At 37.6% G+C, this 19,689-nt stretch overlaps 1 protein-coding gene across 1 annotated transcript in view; it reads left to right on the plus strand.

The window, feature by feature from the left end:
- SCYL2 (SCY1 like pseudokinase 2) overlaps positions 1-14,231 on the plus strand; it is a 35,502-nt gene extending 21,271 nt beyond the window's left edge. Inside the window, exons 10-18 of the mRNA XM_048956889.1 lie at positions 999-1,121; positions 2,540-2,653; positions 3,116-3,248; positions 4,832-4,950; positions 5,651-5,751; positions 6,266-6,332; positions 6,454-6,543; positions 7,602-7,721; positions 8,355-14,231. Coding sequence (XP_048812846.1) covers positions 999-1,121; positions 2,540-2,653; positions 3,116-3,248; positions 4,832-4,950; positions 5,651-5,751; positions 6,266-6,332; positions 6,454-6,543; positions 7,602-7,721; positions 8,355-9,005 — 1,518 coding nt within the window. The 3' untranslated portion in view covers positions 9,006-14,231. The remainder of the gene's footprint in view (positions 1-998; positions 1,122-2,539; positions 2,654-3,115; positions 3,249-4,831; positions 4,951-5,650; positions 5,752-6,265; positions 6,333-6,453; positions 6,544-7,601; positions 7,722-8,354) is intronic.
- Positions 14,232-19,689: the final 5,458 nt, after the last annotated feature.

A 19,689-nucleotide genomic window follows, 5' to 3' on the forward strand; every position in this document is an offset into this window, starting at 1 on the left:
TTGTATTTACATTGATATGCTTACATTTCTACACTCTGATGCCTCTATTTATCTGACCCATAGCAACGTGGATTGCTACATATTTTAAGACTTGAACATTGAAATCACTTCCTTCAGTGAAATACTTGGCTTTTTATGAATTTGACACTGTTTATCACAGTTTTTCCACCTAGTCCAACCTGTTTTCTAAAAAGAGGTTGGAAATTGATGGAGAGTCAGTCCCTGTAAACTTGTCTTACTTAATTCAAATGGTTCCCTTCAAAATTAGTTCTCTGAATTCTCTGAAATGAGAATTAGCTTGGATAAGTGATTCCCGTTATCAGCTAGCTTTTAGATGGCTAATCTAACCAAAATGAATCTCACTTTGCAAATGTGCCATTGGAGTGTTACTTTTTAGCTAAATGTGCTGTGAGTTTGTGGTGTTGTTTTGTTTGGTGCTTGAGATATTTTTCTTTTTATGATAGACATTTCCAATATGAAATATAATAAAGCTATTTTATGTCCATATAGTAACTGTAATATTCATGTCATCATGTAACAGTTTTGATTTTAGATTTAGATGGAATGCAGCTTTTCTAGGTGGAGTTCTGATCAAATGCTTTGAAGACATTTGATCCTTGTTTTTTGGGGGGAGGCTTACCATTTTCACGTGATGTCTCTAAAGAGTGTATATGGTTGATTTTAATTTAAAAAAAACAAAAAGTTGTAAATAGAAACAATAATGCCCTTCTCAGCTGTTATGATTTCTAATTTCAGAAGTATTAGTGTAGAAGACATATTTTGTTTGATCTGTATTCGCTGTTTTAAAAATGCAATAATATGTCAAAGTTTTTTTTGTTTTCCATGCCTTCAGGCAAGCAACATGGTAAGTGATCACATTTACTGAGTTACAAGAAAACTTCTGAAGTTTTAATGTTATGGTGCAATGCACTTTTAACTCCAGAAAGATGTACTCATAACTTAACCTTTTAACTTCCTAACTGTCCTTCTTTTAATAGATTTTACTGATCTTCCTGCAAAAGATGGACTTACTTCTAACCAAAACTCCACCAGATGAAATAAAGAACAGTGTTCTACCAATGGTTTATAGAGCCCTGGAAGCACCTTCAATTCAGATCCAGGTATAGTAATTGCTGCCTTTATTTAACATTGCTCAGCAGGTCTTTCGTCTTTCTTTCAGATATACTAACTTTTTGTCTGGTTACTTGAATGAGGGGAAAAAAACCCAAAGAATATAGCTGTATAATATACTTGAATGTTGAAAGAGAATAATGTTTTACTTAAGAACAATTTGGCATATTAAAATAAACTTTAGTTCTCTGATTTTCCAGAGTAACCGTTTGACTGTTACTCCAACATCCTAAATTCTTACTAAATACCATAGCAAAGAGTTGAATGTACCTTTATCGTGTCTTACCTCTGCAGAAAACATACATGCAATAACTTACAGAATCACAGAATGGCCAGGGTTGGAGGGGACCTCAAGGATCATGAATCTCCAACCCGCCTGCCACAAGCAGGGCCTCCAACCTCCCCATTTCATACTAGACCAGGCTGCCCAGTGCCCCATCCAGTCTGGGCTAGAGCACCTCCAAGGATGGGGCATCCACAGCCTCTCTGGGCAGCCTGTTCCAGCAGCAGTTAGTGGTACCGGTGGCTACCAGTTAGTGATGGGTGGCGTTCCGGGATTCTACTGGTAAGAAGATATGTACTGACAGTTACCTTGGAAGATACAATATGCTGTAAAATCATGCTAGTACAATTTCTGGTGACATTTTTATATATCCTTATTTTAATTTTTCTTTGTGCTTTCTATATATTTCTAACTTTGCTGTTTCTGTTTTGATTTTTGCAAATTTTCCACTGGAATTAGCTTGCTCTGTGAGTGGAATCAACTTGTATTGGAATTAATGCCCATTTAGACATTCACGAGTGGGAGGAGGGAGATAAACATAATTTTAATTAAAGAAGACTTTGGATAAACATATGTGGCTTGAGATTTCTCTGCAGTAGTAATTTGGTCACTCAAATACTTGCTTGCCATCTGTAGTAAAATATCACTCTTACCTCTTCAGATTAGGCTGAAATTGAGTAATTTTTTTTTTTTTCTGTTGGTTAAATACACTCATTTATCTTTCAGTGTGTCATTCTTCTGGTGCATAATGTTATTCATAGTGCTTGCTCAAATTTGCTTAACTTCTGTAGAAAAATAATGCACTGTGATTGTCTTGTAATAAAACATACACACACAAAAGTGCTTTGTGAAAATACAAGATATTCTTGTTATCCGAGTATCTTACTACAAATGTATGAATACGCTTTTGAATATGTTTTCCAAATTCTATCTTCATAACATTGTTTTATTGTTTTAGGTATTTTTAAATGAGTCTACCCACTTGAACATTTCATTAAACTGAAAGCTTAGGGTGACATTTCAAGCTAATTTCAATCTTGAGTAATATTAATACTAATTTTATAATAGGAAGTCATATTTAAACTTTTGTGGAACATTAAACTAATGTGGAATATTTTTTTATAGGAGCTTTGCCTAAACATAATTCCCACATTTGCCAATTTAATAGATTACCCGTCAATGAAAAATTCACTAATTCCAAGAATTAAAACTGCATGTTTGCAGACTTCTTCTCTTGCTGTAAGTATTCTGAAATCTTGTCTTCTTCTTGGTCCTCAGAAAATGTTGTTGCCTTTCATTACTTTGGCTTTGTGGCTGTTGTGTTTTCAAAGGAAACCCAAACAGCATGCCCAGATTTTTTTTTTTGAGTTTTCTTCTTTTTTTTCAAATTCAAAAGAATTTACTTCTACACTTAGGAATTTTTAAAACAGTGTTAACAACATTAAGTTGTTAACATAGCAATTTCTAATGTGCGTTTCTGAGCACTATATGCTAGTAATGCCTGTTCTGCAGAAAAGCCAAGATTTTGTGAGCGGTGTACAACTGTATGTTTTCTTTTCCTGACACAAAAGTTTGTTTCAAACTGTACTGAATTTTCAGACACGGTGGCTGTAGTTTGAGAACCACTTCTCTACTTATGAATTTTGTGGCTTCTAAAATAAACACATGGTTAAGATTTTGTTTCATTCTTATGCTTCCTAGGTCCGGGTAAACTCACTGGTCTGCTTAGGGAAGATTTTGGAGTACTTAGATAAATGGTTCGTTCTTGATGATATTCTACCTTTTCTACAACAAATTCCATCCAAGGAGCCTGCAGTACTAATGGGAATTCTAGGTAATTAATACTTTAAACTTTTGTCTCTTATGCTTTTGATTTTGTAAATCTCAGAGAGTTTGTTTAATCATTGATAATATTTCCATAGCATATTGCTATTGTGTCTATTAAAAACTAATTGTCTCTGCTTCACAAGTATGTCCATGTTCATTTACTTTATGTATTGCTGGTACTTCTGATCTCTAGTACATACATTTATAGTCGTCAAGGCGCAGCGCACTTCAGAGCGCTCTGCTATCCTTGGGCTGAAGAGGATACAGAAGAGTATGCAATCTGTTCGCTTTCAAATGCTGAGCACTTGGCTGGAGCTTTTAAGGTGTTAATATTGCCTGCTCTTGCAGGTCAGATGCTGTAAATCATTGCTGTGCAAATCTACTGCTCTTTACTGCAGGTTTTGTCAGACTCATTTTATTGGACGTTTAAGCAAACACTGCTGCCTTTGCACTAAAATGGAGTGTAGTCTGGGTGAGGTTTCACAAAACAGCTAAGAGAATCTAATGGCTCGTTACTTCTGGAAGGGGAGACCTCCAGTGCTGAGCTAAGCTTTCCTAGTACCACTCTGGTGTGTGGCCAATTTAGGATGTACACTTTTAATAGCTTGACTATTAAAGGAGACCAGCTGATCAATGACCAAGAAAGAGGTGTGACTGAGTGGCCAAGTGAGAAGGACAGTGACTGTTTCACTTAGTGGCAGCAAAAAGGTAGACAGATGACCGTTTGTGATAGTTGAACTGTCTGGACAATAACCCTCATTAAGCTGTGACATCACAGTAACAAATGTGATGGGAGAACTGTTTTAATTTGCTTGAAGTCAGCAAGAGAGCATCTATCTGTAATAATTTAGAGATATTCTCTCTCCCTTAATTTCCTAGTTTCTAACTCTTACATTTATTGTCTGAGAATAAGAGGCAGTGTATCTTTTACTTTAATTGTATTATTCCTGAACTCTAGTTGAATACAGCTGTTGAAAATGAAGGGCTGAAAGCAATTTAATATACTAGGGTTCCTTTTTTCTTGGAATCACACTTTCCATCTTGTGCATGGTACCTTCTTCGGCCATCTGACTGCTCTGTTCAAATGTTAACCATGGAAAGTGAGGAAAGCTTCTTCCTTTACTGTGCCAGTATGTTCAGTGTTTGCCAGCAGACGGGAACTGTTTAAACAGAGGAATCCTCCTGCCAGAAACTCAATAGAAGTGCTGTGCTTGATGCTGTATCACTTGTGCATGTCAGTATTCTCTCTTTTTCTTTATAAGTGATTTTTAGAACAGAGAAAATATGTCTCATGATTTCTGATCCTGTGTATAACACAGCCCCAAACCTTTAGGTAGAAGTCTTTGTAAAATGCATTCAGGGTAGAAGTTATGGTAGCATGACAATTACTCCTGGTCTCTTGAAGTGCCAGGTGAGAACAGGGGCTTAGTTAATGCAGATTGGTTTCTTGGTTGCTATTTGTCAGTTTGTGTAACTTAAAACCAGTGTATATTCAGATGATTTATACATGTAGAAAGAAATTCCACTTGGAATTTTTTTAACATTATTTACAAAATTTAACAGGCTTTCTATTTTGATGTTTTATGGCAGGTATTTACAAATGTACATTTACTCATAAGAAGCTGGGAATTACCAAAGAACAACTTGCAGGAAGAGTATTGCCCCATCTAATTCCTCTTAGTATTGAGAATAATCTTAATCTCAATCAGGTAGGAACAGAAATACTTTGCATGCTTTTACTTGATAAATGGTCGAGAATAGTTTTAAAGTGTTATCACTGAAAAACCCATACGTTGCTATAGGTCTTTTTACTGTAAAAAATGAAATAAATCCTCTTCTGATATTACTCTTTGTATGTCTAAGGGTTGTTGTTTTACAGTCAATTTTACTAAAGCAGTGTAAAATTTCAAAGTGAATACTGTCACCTTCCAAATAGCCTTCAAAAGAAGTGAACAACTAGCATAATTACAATTGAAATTAAAAGCTAAAATGCAATCTTAGTATTTCTTCCCTTAGTTTTGCTTGTGAATGTTGTAGATAATGTGAAAATGTAGTAGTTGCATGAAATAATTAGGAAATAAGATACCTAATAGGATTTTTTTTTTTTTTTTTGAGAATTAATCTGGTAATATTCATCTGTTTGTGGCTTTGGTTTTTTTTTGTCTGAGTTGTCTCCCTTCTGTTGTGATGTTATCCTTTTTTTAGTGATACATGATTTTCACTGTTTCAGTATACACTCTGCTTGTAGCCAAGTACCTAACAGAAGATAGTGAAGCCAGATTATAAATAATCTAAAAGCCTGTAGTTTATCTCACATTGTGACTACCTTTTGTGAGAAACTACCTTTTAGGCTATATGTCTGAATTCTGTCACTGCAAAATCCAAACTTCTTGTACTTTTCTTTTCCAGTTCAATTCTTTTATTTGTGTTATAAAAGATATGCTTAATAGATTGGAGGCAGAGCATAAAACAAAACTTGAACAACTTCATGTCATGCAAGAGCAACAGAAGTAAGTGTTTGTGGGTGTGTTAGAGATGGACTAAGTGAGCAGAGATAAAATTTGGGGTTTTTCTTCATTTCTTTAGGAAAATTTAAGATAACTTTTAGCCATAGCAATAAAAATGTATGTAATTCTCAGTTCAGTGGTAGAGAATTACATCAAATAAGTGCAATTGTCAACACCTGTTTATTAGTCGTGGAATGAGTATTATTTTGATGTCTGTTTTTAATAGTATAAAATTATTTCCTTTACACTGTTCACTCACAATTTATTGTTTCATTAATTAAGGAATTCATTAAATATAGAAGTCTATATTGAGTTCCACCAGTACTGTTGTACCTTACATCTGTACACCAAGAATAGTTACTTCTCTGTAGCTGTTGAGAGCACAAACAATATGCATTCTGAATATGACAGTGCTCTCATAGCATTTTGTTTATTTTTAAATCTGTGCTGCTAAGTTAATGTAGTGGATGTAACTGTAGTTTCCTTTTTTTAAATATTTGTACTCTGCACCCTGTAGATCTTTGGATATAGCTAATCAAATGAGCGTGTCTGAAGAGGCAAGATCTAGTAGTACAAATAATCAGGTAAGAGTCAGTATTTTATTGTGTTACTTAAGCGTAGAAATTTGAAATTTAATATCACATAGCATTTACATTACCTAAAGTTATTCAAATAACTTAGTGTTGATTCTTTGACCTTAAACAGATTGACAAGGTATTCAATAATACTGGAACTGACCTTCTAACTAGTGGACCTGATAGTAAAGGAAGTGAGTTGTCATCAGTACAGAAAAAGGTATGCTTTTCTTTGTTCTGGAATTCTTACATCTTTTTGTCTAATTTAAGTTTGGTATGGCTACATGAATAGAATGTGTAAACATATTTACTGTATTTAAAGCTTTATAGAAAAAAAAAAACTTTCCGTAAAGTACAGCAGTGTAACCCAGTCACATGTGAAGATCCACTGAAAAATGTTCAAATACCATCTTTGAATTTCTGTGAAAGTCTTTTCTTGAAAATATCTCTTCTCTGAACAAAGAAGTCAGTGATTAGGATAATATGTTTTTGGTCACACCTCTTTAATTATGGATGTGAAATTGAAGCTGCAGCAGTGGATTTAGTTTGCCAAATCAAAATGGCCAGGCAACTTTATTATAAAATCACAAACAGAGGTTGAGATCAAAAACAGAATTTCATAAGGTAGCTGACAATAACAGCTAGTGTAAAAATTCAAAGTTAAATGAAAACAGCCAATATGAGGATAAATACAAGAAACAAAGAATAAGCATGTCATGATGCAGCCTGTGATTATAGTTAGTATTCAGTGATAAAATTGTCATTGCTGTTAGCCATGGCTATCAACAAGTCGCTCCCCCAGATTGTAGGTAGTTTATCACTTCTGTTTCTGTATCATTTCTGTCATCTGAATTCTCTTCCTAATTTTAGTCTAAGGGGCAACAATTTTACGATTTTATCATTTGTTAAAGAAAGTAGAATTAGAATCCTGAAAGATCTAAATGATCTTAAAATAGACAACACTGTCAGTTGAAATTCTGTATCAAGTGCCAGTGGGTAATCACATGAAAAAAAAACAAAACTGAGAAGAATTCTTCTTACACCCAATATTTAGAAGTCAAAGCTGAAATGACTTTTTTGAAAAACTACTTTACTTGAGTTCTGCCCAGAATTTCTCATCATGCTGTTTTACTATTATTTGCTTTAAATACTTTTTATCAGTATGTGCTTATCCATTTTTTGCTCTGAAATGATTGTGCTATTTATTAAAAAAAAAAAAAAAAATCAAAACCACAATAAGTAGTTATACTGTTCAACTTAGTGCTTTCTCTTTTAAAGGCATCACTTACACTTGAAGAGAAGCAAAAGTTAGCTAAAGAACAGGAACAGGCACAGAAACTGCAAAGCCAGCAACCTCTTAAGCCACTAGCAACTTCAGTAACGCCTCCAGTGAAGCAGGTGAGATACAGTTCCAGTAGAAACAATACAATACTTTGCTGTGATTTTTTTTTTTCACCTGCTGTATGCTTTTAGCAGTTTTTTCTGCTGTGAGTCATCTTTGTTTTCACCTGCAGTACAGTGTTACAGTTGTGAAAAACTAAATTGCAATTTGTCATATATTTGCATCATTAGCAGTATTTCCCTCTTTTTAAAGTGCACTAGTTTCCAAAGACATCATTTTTACTGGATGGCCATTGTGTTAGATATGAGAAAAGCAGATAGAAAAAGAAGATTTTGTTCAAAACTGTTCACCTAACTAATACAGAGGGCGTGGAGTTGAGAATGGGACGTGCAAGCAAATGGTATACTCAGTATATGCCTAACACTATTTGCTGTATAGTCATAGTTGTCGAGCCGAAGCTGCAAAACAGTTCCAAGTAGCAGAGTGAAAATAATTGTACATGAGGTGAATTAGTTTACAATTTGTACCCAATTCCATGCAATAAATGAGAATTTCTGGATAAAATGAGTGCCAGTTCCGCAGGAGCAGTGATTAAAAACTGTTGCTAGCATGTATGTACAGGAAATATATTGAATATATTTAATATAATATATATTATATCAATATATTAATATTTATCTATTTTGCAGACAAAAGATTTGACAGATACCTTAATAGACAGTATGTCATCTTTGACCAGCCATTCTATCAACAAAGCTAAAGTGGCATCTTCAAACAGCTTCTCTTCTGTCTCTTGTATGGGTGTTGGAATGGGATTTTCATCACCTGTCGACAGCACAAAGAGAAATATGACAAACGGACTAAATACTAATATGGGTTTTCAGACTGCTGGATTCAGTATGGGAAGTGGCCCTACTGCTCAGAATTTCTTCAGTGGTCCAAGTGCAGCAGGAACAACCAAGATGAGCATCGTACCAACAGCCAGTATGCCAAATTACAGTCCTATGAGTGCTGCGTCTGCGATCTCTCCACTGACACAACCAAACAGACCCCCAGATATGTCTGCTTTAGATAATCTTTTTGGTCCTCAAAAACCCAAAGTTAGTATGAAACAGTTGGCTCAACAGAAATCAAACCAGTGGGTCAATCAGTTTGTGCCCCCACAAGGGTCTCCAAGTGTGAGCAGTTCAGTCATGGGGCCTCAGATGAACATGATAGGACAGACTGGCTTTGGTATACAGGGTAACCCTTTCTTTGCTCCTCAGAACTTTGCACAACCAGCAAACACAATGACAAACAGCAGCTCAGCTAGTAATGACTTAAAAGATCTTTTTGGGTAATGTGTGTCTTTTCTTTTTTCAAAGATTGATATAATTGGAATCGTGGGTAAGCTGATTAACATCTTTTTTTAACGATAAAAGCATGGTTTGGGGAAAGTTCATCCAGCAAGGTAAAGATTTCTGCACCGGAAAAAAGACTGATTTTTGCATTCACCTGGTACTGCAGTGGAATTGTGCAAGTGCAAAGTCATCTTGCGTGCTAAATATTTCCCATCTTTTTACCCAGCTTCAAAGCACTGAAGGTAGGATGCATAAATTCAATTGAAAAAGAAGGAACTAAATGTTTAAAAATTATTAAGAAGTGTTTTCACAGTTCCTGAATTTAAACAAAACTGCATTTCTTAAACAGAAATGTTTAGGGGGATAATAACACTAAGAAATGCAACTTAGTGCTGTCCTATCTTGTGGATCAGTCTTTTTGGTGCCTGCTGAATTCAACTATTGTTAACGATTTATGTCATCTGAATTTGGTACCAACTGTTACAATATCCCAGGACAATTTCCAGAAAGTAAATTCTTACGCTGATGCAGAATGTTTTGGTAGCCACATTACATAGAAATATCTACCTGCTAACTGTGTGAGACACTATGAAAAAACATTTTGCCTTTCTTCACTTGTGAGATAATTAGAGCTGATGTGGTAGTAAACTACAAGATAAAGTGGTTTTAAAATTCTGTGCAAATTTTGAGCAGTGGGAAAGTTCTGCTACAGTTGACAACCTGTTTTATAACATCAGATCCTTGTTACCAACTCCATGGCAAAAGCCACATACCACATAAGCAGGATTTAAAAATACGTGTGGTGATTCAGTCACGTTTGCTATTCATTTCAGGATAGTTTTTGTTTGCTTGATACTGCTTTGGACTGGTGAGAGGGAAGAAAAGAACGGTATGAGTAGTTTCAGAATTTCCCAGAAAAAAAAAAAGTCTGTAAAATTCAAGTGTTGACTGCCCCAATTTCTTACAGTTGATTTGGTAATGGAAATGTCTTGAATTACTTGGTTTGGACACTGTTGGGAAGATGGGAAAGAGTTGCCTGCCTAAAAGTTTCACATGGTTTTGTGAAAAAGCAGACTGCCATTAATTGCCTTGACTAGAATAAACTATTCCATTTTAGTTTTATTTTAACTCAAGTCCTTATGGAGGATGGATTAATGTGAAGTAAGTTCTCAAATACAGATTTGTAAGCTCTAGAATATATGACAAATACACAGATATTTCAGATCCTTTTTATTGTATTACTCCAAATTTAATAAAGCTCTCCAGAAAAAGAAGCAGTAGTTTGTTCTAGTTTGCAGAAGGTAGACGTTCAGCTTTCCCATGATAGAATCTCTGCTTTGTCAGGTACTACTGTTGGATTTTAACTTCTTCTTTCCTCAGAATTTCAGGAACTTTCTTATGTAATATTTTGGAGACTCTAGCTGGCTATTTCAAGAAGGAAAGAACTAGTTACTTTTTTTATGGAAAGCCTACATGCTTTATTTTTCAAAGCCTTTCACTGAAGAAATTGTTCTTTCATTTGCTGCTTAAGAAACCAAAGGGCCTTATGCTGTAAATGTGACATGTATTTTGTTATACTTCAACAACTCTAAGTAGTAATAGCATTAAGCATATTTCCCAAGTAATTGTTTATGTATTGTAGCTGCTGCCTTAGCCCTATTATTTTAGAATACCTGGGACCAGTGAAATTATGGTTTAGAAAACAAAGCCTAACAGATTGTGATGCTTATGTGCTGTTAATATTCATGGTAAACATCATAGGTTATATTAAGGTATCTGTGTAAACCTAAGTACTATACTAGAACTGTTAAATTATTTAAATTCATTTAAAGTTACTAGTACTCTATATTCTCAATCACACTAATGTTTTCTTTTACATCAACTTTTTGAAAGCTACATTTTGTTAGGATAACTTAAGTCAAGACTTTGAAAAATTACTTGAATCTGTATTCCTCTGAATTATTTGGAAAAGAAGGTTATATTCAAAATAACATCTCTTGGGACTCTACAGTGTATGTAATTAATATATCTATGGTAAAGGCAGTCTTAAATATCAGTGTCCTGATCTTGCTTTTTAGCCGCTGATCCTCTTGTCCTGGGGAAATTTCAGAACTTCATTTAGATTTAATTTATGGAGAGAAAGTTGACTGAAAAATTTTGATTATATTGTGATCAAATTTTATGTGTAAGATTGCTGAACTCTGAGGTTTGAGGCGTATACTTTTGGCATCTACTGTTGAAGAATGTATTTGGTAAGAACAAAGCAAAAAATATCCTAAAAGATAAAACTAAAGGTTCTTTTTTGTGATACTGATGTGTTGGAATAATATTTTTATGTGGCTCAAATAATATGAAATGTTTCTTATTTCACATTTCCACAGATCATTCTGATTTCTCTGTTAGCCTCAGTTTTCAGAATGTCCAGAGTAGATGAATAGAAACAAAGAGAACAGGGAGCTTATGAAAATCATAGAATTTTTTTCCAGTTATTAAAAAATAAAATTGGAGAAGTAATTTCAGTTAAAATCAGAGGATCGCATCCCTCTTTTTTGCACATACTTCCTATTTAGTGTGTCAGAGAACTGAATGTTGAACATTTCTGCTTAACTTGAAGGGAAGAGGAGTTGCAAGAGGTAAGTCACCAATGTGCCATGTGCCACTTGGCTCCAGCTACAATAGCCTTTCCTTAGAAACCATTGTCCAGTTCATGTATTCACTTGTACATCATCATTCTGAAGCCCTGCAAGAGGATGAAAGACTTATATTATGGCCAGAGTAAACACCAGTGTTTGAAAGCAACGGTTGTGCTTCAGATCCGTTTCAGTTTGTGGAAAGGAGTAGGAGGAAGGAACCGTATTACAAAATGTGGGTATTCCAGAGACCTTCTATCTCTTGACTTGGATGGAAAACAGTTCTGCGTCTCAACTGGCCTGAAGTAGAGGAGACTGTTCAGCCTTAATGCAAAACAAAATGGATAACACAAATTCAAAACTGGTATCTGTTAAAGAATTTGCAATTTCTTTATTGGAAAAGTAACCTGATATAAAGTATGACTTCATTATCTGAACAATTCTGTAAGTTACACAGAATTTCTACCCTTTATATTCAACCTAATTTAAAGGAAAAAGTGTGGAAGCTGACTGGTTGAATCATCACCATACAGCCTCTGCCCTGCACACCCGTTTTGCTTGTCTGGCCCTCCTCCTTACTTCCCATTCATTTGTAAAGGATTAGCAAAGACAAGAAGGGTGAAATGTTTTTTGATTGATTTGTCTATGAAATGTTTACAAAAAAGGAGAAATGCAAAGAAGAGAAGTGGAAATTGTTGCGTATCTTAAGCGTAAGCATCAGTTGTCCTTTGGCTGCTCTGGTGTGTGTTAAATGAACGCTCTCATACCAACACAGCAGTTTTTGCGTATTAGAACTGTGGGTTCAAAATTCTGGAAGTGTGAAAGCCTCTGAAGCATTCTCTAAAAACCCAGTCTTAGAAAATTAATTTTGTAGGTGGAAGGATGGTATTAAAGAGGCCTGAGAAACTATGGGGCTGATTGAGAGGAACTTTGGAACTAGTTGCATATTGAGTAGTGAGCTTTGTAGTAGTTAGCTGAGTAGTTTGCTGCTTCTTTCAAGTGGAGAGAAGCGGAAATGAAATGGCACCAGTGTCATTTCAAGGATGGAGGGAGGAGCAGATTTTCTTTTTCCCACACGTTTTGTGGATAAGGCATAGTAAGGCCTGTGAAGTCTTCTTATGTGAAGGGCAGTACCAATCTTTTGAAAGTTAGAGAATCACCAGCTGTATGGGAGAGACAAAGTAAGAAATTTTACTGAGAACAGAGATAGGATGTTTCCTAGTTTGTTCTATTGAATACTGTATGTCTTCCTCTCTGAATGGTGACGTGAATTAGAAGTGGCCTGGGGAAGTTGAGGCCTTACTGGTCTGCCCAGGTGCTGAGTATTCCAAGTAAAAGGTTGCGTTTTTAATGCTTGAAATATTGTGCACCTAAGTCTTAACGATTTAAAACTTTTCTGTTAAGGTTTGTAGCAACATTTGTTTCACATATATTTCCATAAATATCCCAGTGGCACCTTAGAGTAAGGAAAATGTGGTAGCTTTAGTATTGTAACCTCTTTTGTGTGTATGTCTACAGATAGGTAAGTGTGTATTTAGACTACAAGACTACAGATTTTTTTCAGTTCGAGGGGAGCCCAGGAGAGCAAAGAAAAAAAAAAGTAGTTTAAAATTTAATTCAAATTCTACAAGGCTTCCATTTGGGCAAACGATTATATGCTGCTTTGTTATGTATTATAAATTAATTCGGTTAGTCTGCCCGTACCTACATGATTTGAGCAGAAAAGAATGGTTTTTAAAAGGTAAGTTTGTGAAGACTGAGTCCCTTGTTTTCACAGTGATTTTTGTTCATTGATGAGTTCTTTATGGAGGAGGGAAATATCACTGATTTGTGCCACTTCCAACTAAAGAAACATGAGGAAGGGGAATACAGAAATATCTTGCTGTACACATAACCCTTTTATGTTCTTTGTTAAGAGATATGCTGCATTTTATATACTCTATTATGAACTTTTATTCTGAAATAGCTGTGAGGAAACCTGTCTGGAGATTTTCGGATGATTGAGCTGATTTTCATGTGAGGTCCTGCTTTGTATCTATCTATTCAGTAGGTTTTGGCTGCTTTACAGAGAAATTACGCAAGGCAGTAAAACCTTGAATTCATACACCAAATCCTCTTGCCTTCCAGGCCTCACACCTCTATCAACCGAACATACAAGCCTGTGAAGTTGTATCGTCTTTGAGTTCTATGAAACAATTCTAACTGCTGTACAGATTTCTGAGATGAAGTTGTAAATCAAAATATGTTATAGTGAACTCAGGCCTTGTGCAAAATATTTAATATTTGTTTATTTGTCTAATCGTACAGTCTCTGTACTAGTGGCAATTTTATGTGTTGATTGTAAAACATGAAGATCCTCATTTATGAAGTAGTGTTACTGTAGTGTCAACTGTGATTCATGATTAGAACTGTCATAGCATGGCATTGGTGTATCTCCAATTTAATGGACAGCTCTTCAAAAACAAATTTATTCTTGTATCAACTTTTAGATCAATTACTTAAAATATGTAAAAGGTACAGTGACTGTTTTGAGAAATTCTTATCACTTTGTACTGTGAATGAGGTTGCCTATGGAAATAAATGAACTTTTCATATATTTGTGTTGAAAGATAATTTGATTTTAGATCTCCATAACATACTAACTTCTGTGGAGAACCTTATCACTTTATATTTTGTTTGAATTATGGTTTATGGAACATAATCTCATTTCTTAAAGTGGTGCCTGTGAAATTTGATCATGTATTTCCCTCATGGAAGGAACAGAAGTTGTGGGGAAGAGCTGACAGGTAGGATAACTCTGACATTAACATTTACTTTTTCTGAAAGCACGCTAAGCCCGTGTTTGAAGTTGGCGTTCCGATGCCACATAGTGATCTAAATTTTCACTGTTCATTTCTTAAGAAACATCACTTACTTTGAGCTTGGGTTTCAGGCTATGCTGCGTTGTCAGGCTCTTGAGTTTATCAGCACTTTGAAGGAGGGTGGTGGTCAAATTTTTCATGACATTAATTGATCAACTATGTGATGTCAGAGATCTCATCTGCTTAGAAGGATCATCCTTGGCTGGGGCTGGTAAGAGAGGAAAGTACAGCAGGGAGGACAGCTTTCTCGTATTTCATTCACTGGTCATAGGAGAGAAGAGAGTGAAGCTCCAGTGAAGATAAACTCAACAGCATCCCACAATGAAAATCACAGTCATGATCTCTGACTCGAGTGCCTTTTACTGTCCTGGTGGTTCTCTTCATCCTCTCTGTTCCTAGGCACTGATTGGATCTGTAACTACTGTCTATCTTGAGCAAGAAAGTGCTGTAATCTACATGTTCTGGGTTGGTTTGCAGCGCCTTAGAAATCACAATTTCACGAATTCTTTCATTAATGCAGCTAACCTATGTGTCAAACAGGAAAAGCTGAAGAACTTTGCATTTCATTGTTCATTACCTGGGACACTTTGATGCTGGATGAAGTATGTCTCCACTTCATCCCTTTACTTAGTATCTCTAGTCCCTCCTTTTGAGTATATAGTATACCAAAGCTTTAGATTAACCATTCTTATGTCAGTGTTTATAAAGCTGTTACCCTATCATGTGTGAAGCTGTGAGGAATGTAAGAAATGAGCAATTTGTGGGGAGTTGTGCAAGCAGTGGTTCATTTGATATTCTTCTCCTGCTGCTAGAGACAGATGTGTTTTTGTCCTGGATCTATGAAGCTCCCTGCACTCACATCATTACACTGCAGTTGCTTGGTAGACTGGGAGCTGATTCCTAATGTGAGAAAAGCATTTTCCTACTTATGCACAAGCACACGAACAGCTAAATAAATATTAGCTACTCAGTGCTTTTTTAAAAGTAATTTACAATATATTCTAAGCATGTATTTGAGCAACTTAAAGGAAAAAGCTTTCTAAATATATCAGAGCAGTTCCTCACTGGCAGTGACAGGCTTTAAAGGTTTTAAGAGATCTTGATTTTCCGAACGACCTGTAAAATACAATAAAACTACCATAAGGTGTCACTGTAACCCAAGCAACTTTCAAGTAAATTGCAAATATAGAAATATACCCACTGTGTAAGGTGCAAGAAATTCTCATTCTATTAGCAGTTTCCAATAAAGAAAGCTATTTCTTTCTCTCGTTATTGATTTGCTGTTAACATCCCCAGTCTCTGTTTCTTCACAGAATCACAGGGGCTGGAAGGGACCTGTGGAGGTCATCGCATCCAACCCGACTGCTACAGCAGACCCCGACGGGAGGTTGCACAGGAACATGTCCAGGTGGGGTTTGAGTACCTCCAGATATTCAGATATGTTCTTTTTCTTGGTTTTGTTTACCGTACCTGTAGTTATGGTTTCTCTTGGAAATACCATGGCTGAAAGAGACTCTCACATAAAATTCACAGTTGACGTTTTTTTCTTAGGTTACAGACCTCTGCAGTCCCCTCCACTGAAGGAGCTGACCAAGAGCAGGAGTCATCAGAGCGTTCTTGTTCCTTGTGCACAGAGCCCTGTGCTCAGAAGTGCCACATTACAACTCCTGCCTCTTGCTGTGAGAGTTTTATCTGCGTTACTTAATGCTTTACCTCCTGAGGTGAACTGATAATTTCAGCTTTAAATGACTTTAATTCTGTCTGAAAAGAGGAAAGCAAAATATATCCATTTAGATAAGGACTCTCATGCTTTCTAATTTATGTTCTTACGATTTCTTGGAGCACCTAATGTGGCTCTTAGCATTTATCCTACCACTACAAAGTACATGTGATAATCTTGTCTGTTATTCTATGTTTCCTTTAATTATTGAGCCAATTTCAACACTTTTTAGTGGAGTAGTTGCTACATTACTTCAAGCAATAAGCAGCAGGGTAGCACACACTTGATAAGATGCCATCAAATCTCTGAGGCAGCTTTTAAACAAGGTCTTGTCTGTGAGAAGAGCACTGTCAAACTTGCTCTGCTTTAGATTTAACCAGGTTTACAAAATGATGTTTCTCTAAGGGAATAACAAGAGTGATCCAATAAGCAGCTCACAAGCAACGGGGACATGATCACATGGCCTGAAACAGAGAAGAAACAGATTAAAAATTAACAGTATACCTTGGACTGGCCAGGCTTTTAGGATGCCTTGCACACCTGCGTATGGTTCCATTGAGGGACCCTAGCAGCCTTTGGTGAAGGCTGGCCCGAACTGAAAGAATTATCTGCTAATTCTCCAAAACTAGATGGTTAAACTGACTATCGTAGGGTCTCCTTAGTGTTGGTTTTTTTTTCTGGTTTACAAGCCTTAGTAGAAATGTCTGCCTGCAAGGCTGTCAGGGACCACAGTCAAAAGAGGTGTGCCTTTTAAATTACACCGCGTGTGTAAAGTCTATGCTATCCAGCCCACACTGCAAGCAGTAGCAAAATTCTCCCCTTCACTGACAGGTTTTACCCTAAACATTATTTTGAGCAGTCAAAAGCAGAAGCAGTATAAAGATGACTTTTCCTAGGCTTTTCAACAAAAGAAACAGCTCTAACAAAGTAGGTAGCCTCCAGGTGTACATTTACTTAACCACGTACAACTGAGAATTGTTTCCTGCTAGCTCTGATGTTTTCTTGCCTGGCATTCCTGAGAGGATGCTGCCAACCTGAATCCAGCTATGTGCCCTCCGCGCACAATTAGAGTCAGAGTCAACATCTGAGTTTTCTTAAAACTCATTTTATTCTTGAGCACCCGTAATGATAGCAGGTGAGCCCCAGCAGTCGCTGTCTACGTACTGGTTTTATGTCTCTAAAATACAGTTTCAATATAGCCTTGCAAGAGCCTTTCGTGATATGAGTCTGTAGTTCCAGTTATAGCTACAGTCTGTATGTAGCCAGGAGTAATTTTAATTTCACAAAGTATTTATTTGCATATGCAGACCTGGATTGTGCTCAGATGGTGCTCCAAAATACATACAGGGGTTGCGCAGAGGTTGCAATTGCCTCTTCCAGCACATTCTTGTTGGGAGTTGTGTGATGCTTCATGGAAAGTGTCCATCAGGAGCAGAGCCCTGCAGAGCTCCTTGGACCTGCATCAGCTGCTTGGAATCGGGGTCTTTTGCCAGCCTTTGAACCCAGAGAGGGGGAAGCAAGAAGCTGTGCTGCTCCTGTTTAGAAGCCTCCCTGCATAAAAGTGAGTTAGAAACGCTGTTGCTTTAAGCCTTACAGAAAAGATTCTGTTCTGCAGAACTGCAGGCAGTGGAAGGATTGCAAACCTTAAAGGGCAGGGAGAGGTGACAACTGCTGTGAGAAATGGACAGTTGTACTAGAGGTGAGGTGTGCAACACAGAAGCAGAGAATGGTTTGAGTTGAAAGGGATCTTAAAGCTCGCCCAGTTCCAACCCCCTGTCATGGGCAGGGCTGCCACCCACCAGATAAGGCTGCACAGGGCCCCATCCAACATGGCCTTGGGCATCTTCAGAGGTGGGGAGAGTGTTGATGGCCATGAGGGGAACATACCCACCCACTTGATGCAAAGCTCTGGGGAAGCTGCTTGAAAGTTTTCCAACTGCATGACAGACAGACTTCACAGTAAATGCAACTCGTGTGTGTGGATAGGTGAATAAGGCATTAAATATAGAGCACAGCTTCTTTCTGGTGTGTGTTCCCTTTAACTGAAGCAGGACCAGAAGACCGGGATGGGGGCAAATTAAAAGCTTCTGCTCTACGGCTTCTGGAAGAGATGGATTGAAAACCACTTGTCAAGATGAGCAAGCTCTCTTACAAGGCAAATACATATTTCTGAAATGTAAGACAATTTCATTATATGCTTCTACGTGTGCGTATCTCTACAAATATTTATACCTTGTTTTATGGATCCCCTTTGAAAAGTGGAGACCCAGCTTTGCTGTATATGGGTGATTGTACTGGGCCCATGTTCCCAAAGCAATGACCTTGCTACCCTGCCAGAGGTGCATGGGGGGTAAGTGCTAGGAGATGGCCTTGCAGCCTCATTCCCCCTTTGCTCACTGTGGGAGGGCTGTTTTCTAGACCCAATGTGCTGGTTACCTGTGCTGAACCTAGAGTTTTCCAAAGCTGCTGTAGAGTGTGTCAATTATTCGAGAGGCAGAAAGAAACAGTAACCAGTTCTGCAGCAAGAGAGATTCCTGCCTAGTAAAGCCTCCCCAGTTCCCAGGCTTTCCCCTCCCTGATGAGTGAGGCCTGCTCTGTTTGACTCCAGCCAACACAGAGGCTTGGTGAGGCAGCATTTCCACAGGAATTTGCATGAAATGCTTCTTTTCCTTGTTAGGAAAGGCATGTTACCATCACAAATTCAGGCTGAGTTGAAACAGTTCACCTTTTTTGACCACACTGTGTTTTGAAAATACACTGCGTTTAATTCACGGCCACTCTTTCGCTGCTTGATTGAACCACGTGATCTCAGCAGTCTTTTCTGACCTTAGCGATTCTATGAGTCAAACAGCACTGTGGCAGTGCATCTCTGTGCCTGTCAGCCCAAGGGGCTGGCAGCATCCATAATTAATGCTAGGGCCGGGACAGAGGCCACGGGTCCTTCAGCAGATGCAGAAGGCAGCGGCCCACCTGGGTTCGCGTAAATAGAGAATGAGCGCCGCAGCCTGCCTTCCCCTTGCTGCAGAAAGTGCTCATCAATTTTTAATAAACTTCTTGCCTTTGTAGATGAGGTCCTGCTCCTGAACCGGTGTGACCTGAGGACAGGTATTGTGCCTGTTACTATAGCACCACCTCGCACAGCTCTCCATATGGAAGGAGGGAGGGAGGGAGGAGGGAGGCAGGCGGAGAGGACGAGCCCTGGCAAAGCAGCGAGAGGTGTACAGATGCACGGTGGAGCTGCTGCAAGTGTGCTGCCGACACCCTGAGCACTGCCAGGGGTTCCACACTACCGCTCTCCCAAACTGGCCTGCTGGCTTGGGAAGATCTGCTCTGAATTCTTCTTTCTGTTTTCCTTTCTTGAGCAACTGGTTGACATTTTAGGGGTCACCGAGGGGACCGGCACAGGCTCCTGAGTCTGGCATCGGGAAATATGTCAACAGAACTGAGCGCTTGTTAACGACAGGAAAAAGGAC

Source organism: Lagopus muta, chromosome 1 (assembly GCF_023343835.1).
Source record: "Lagopus muta isolate bLagMut1 chromosome 1, bLagMut1 primary, whole genome shotgun sequence".
Lineage (NCBI taxonomy): Eukaryota > Metazoa > Chordata > Aves > Galliformes > Phasianidae > Lagopus > Lagopus muta.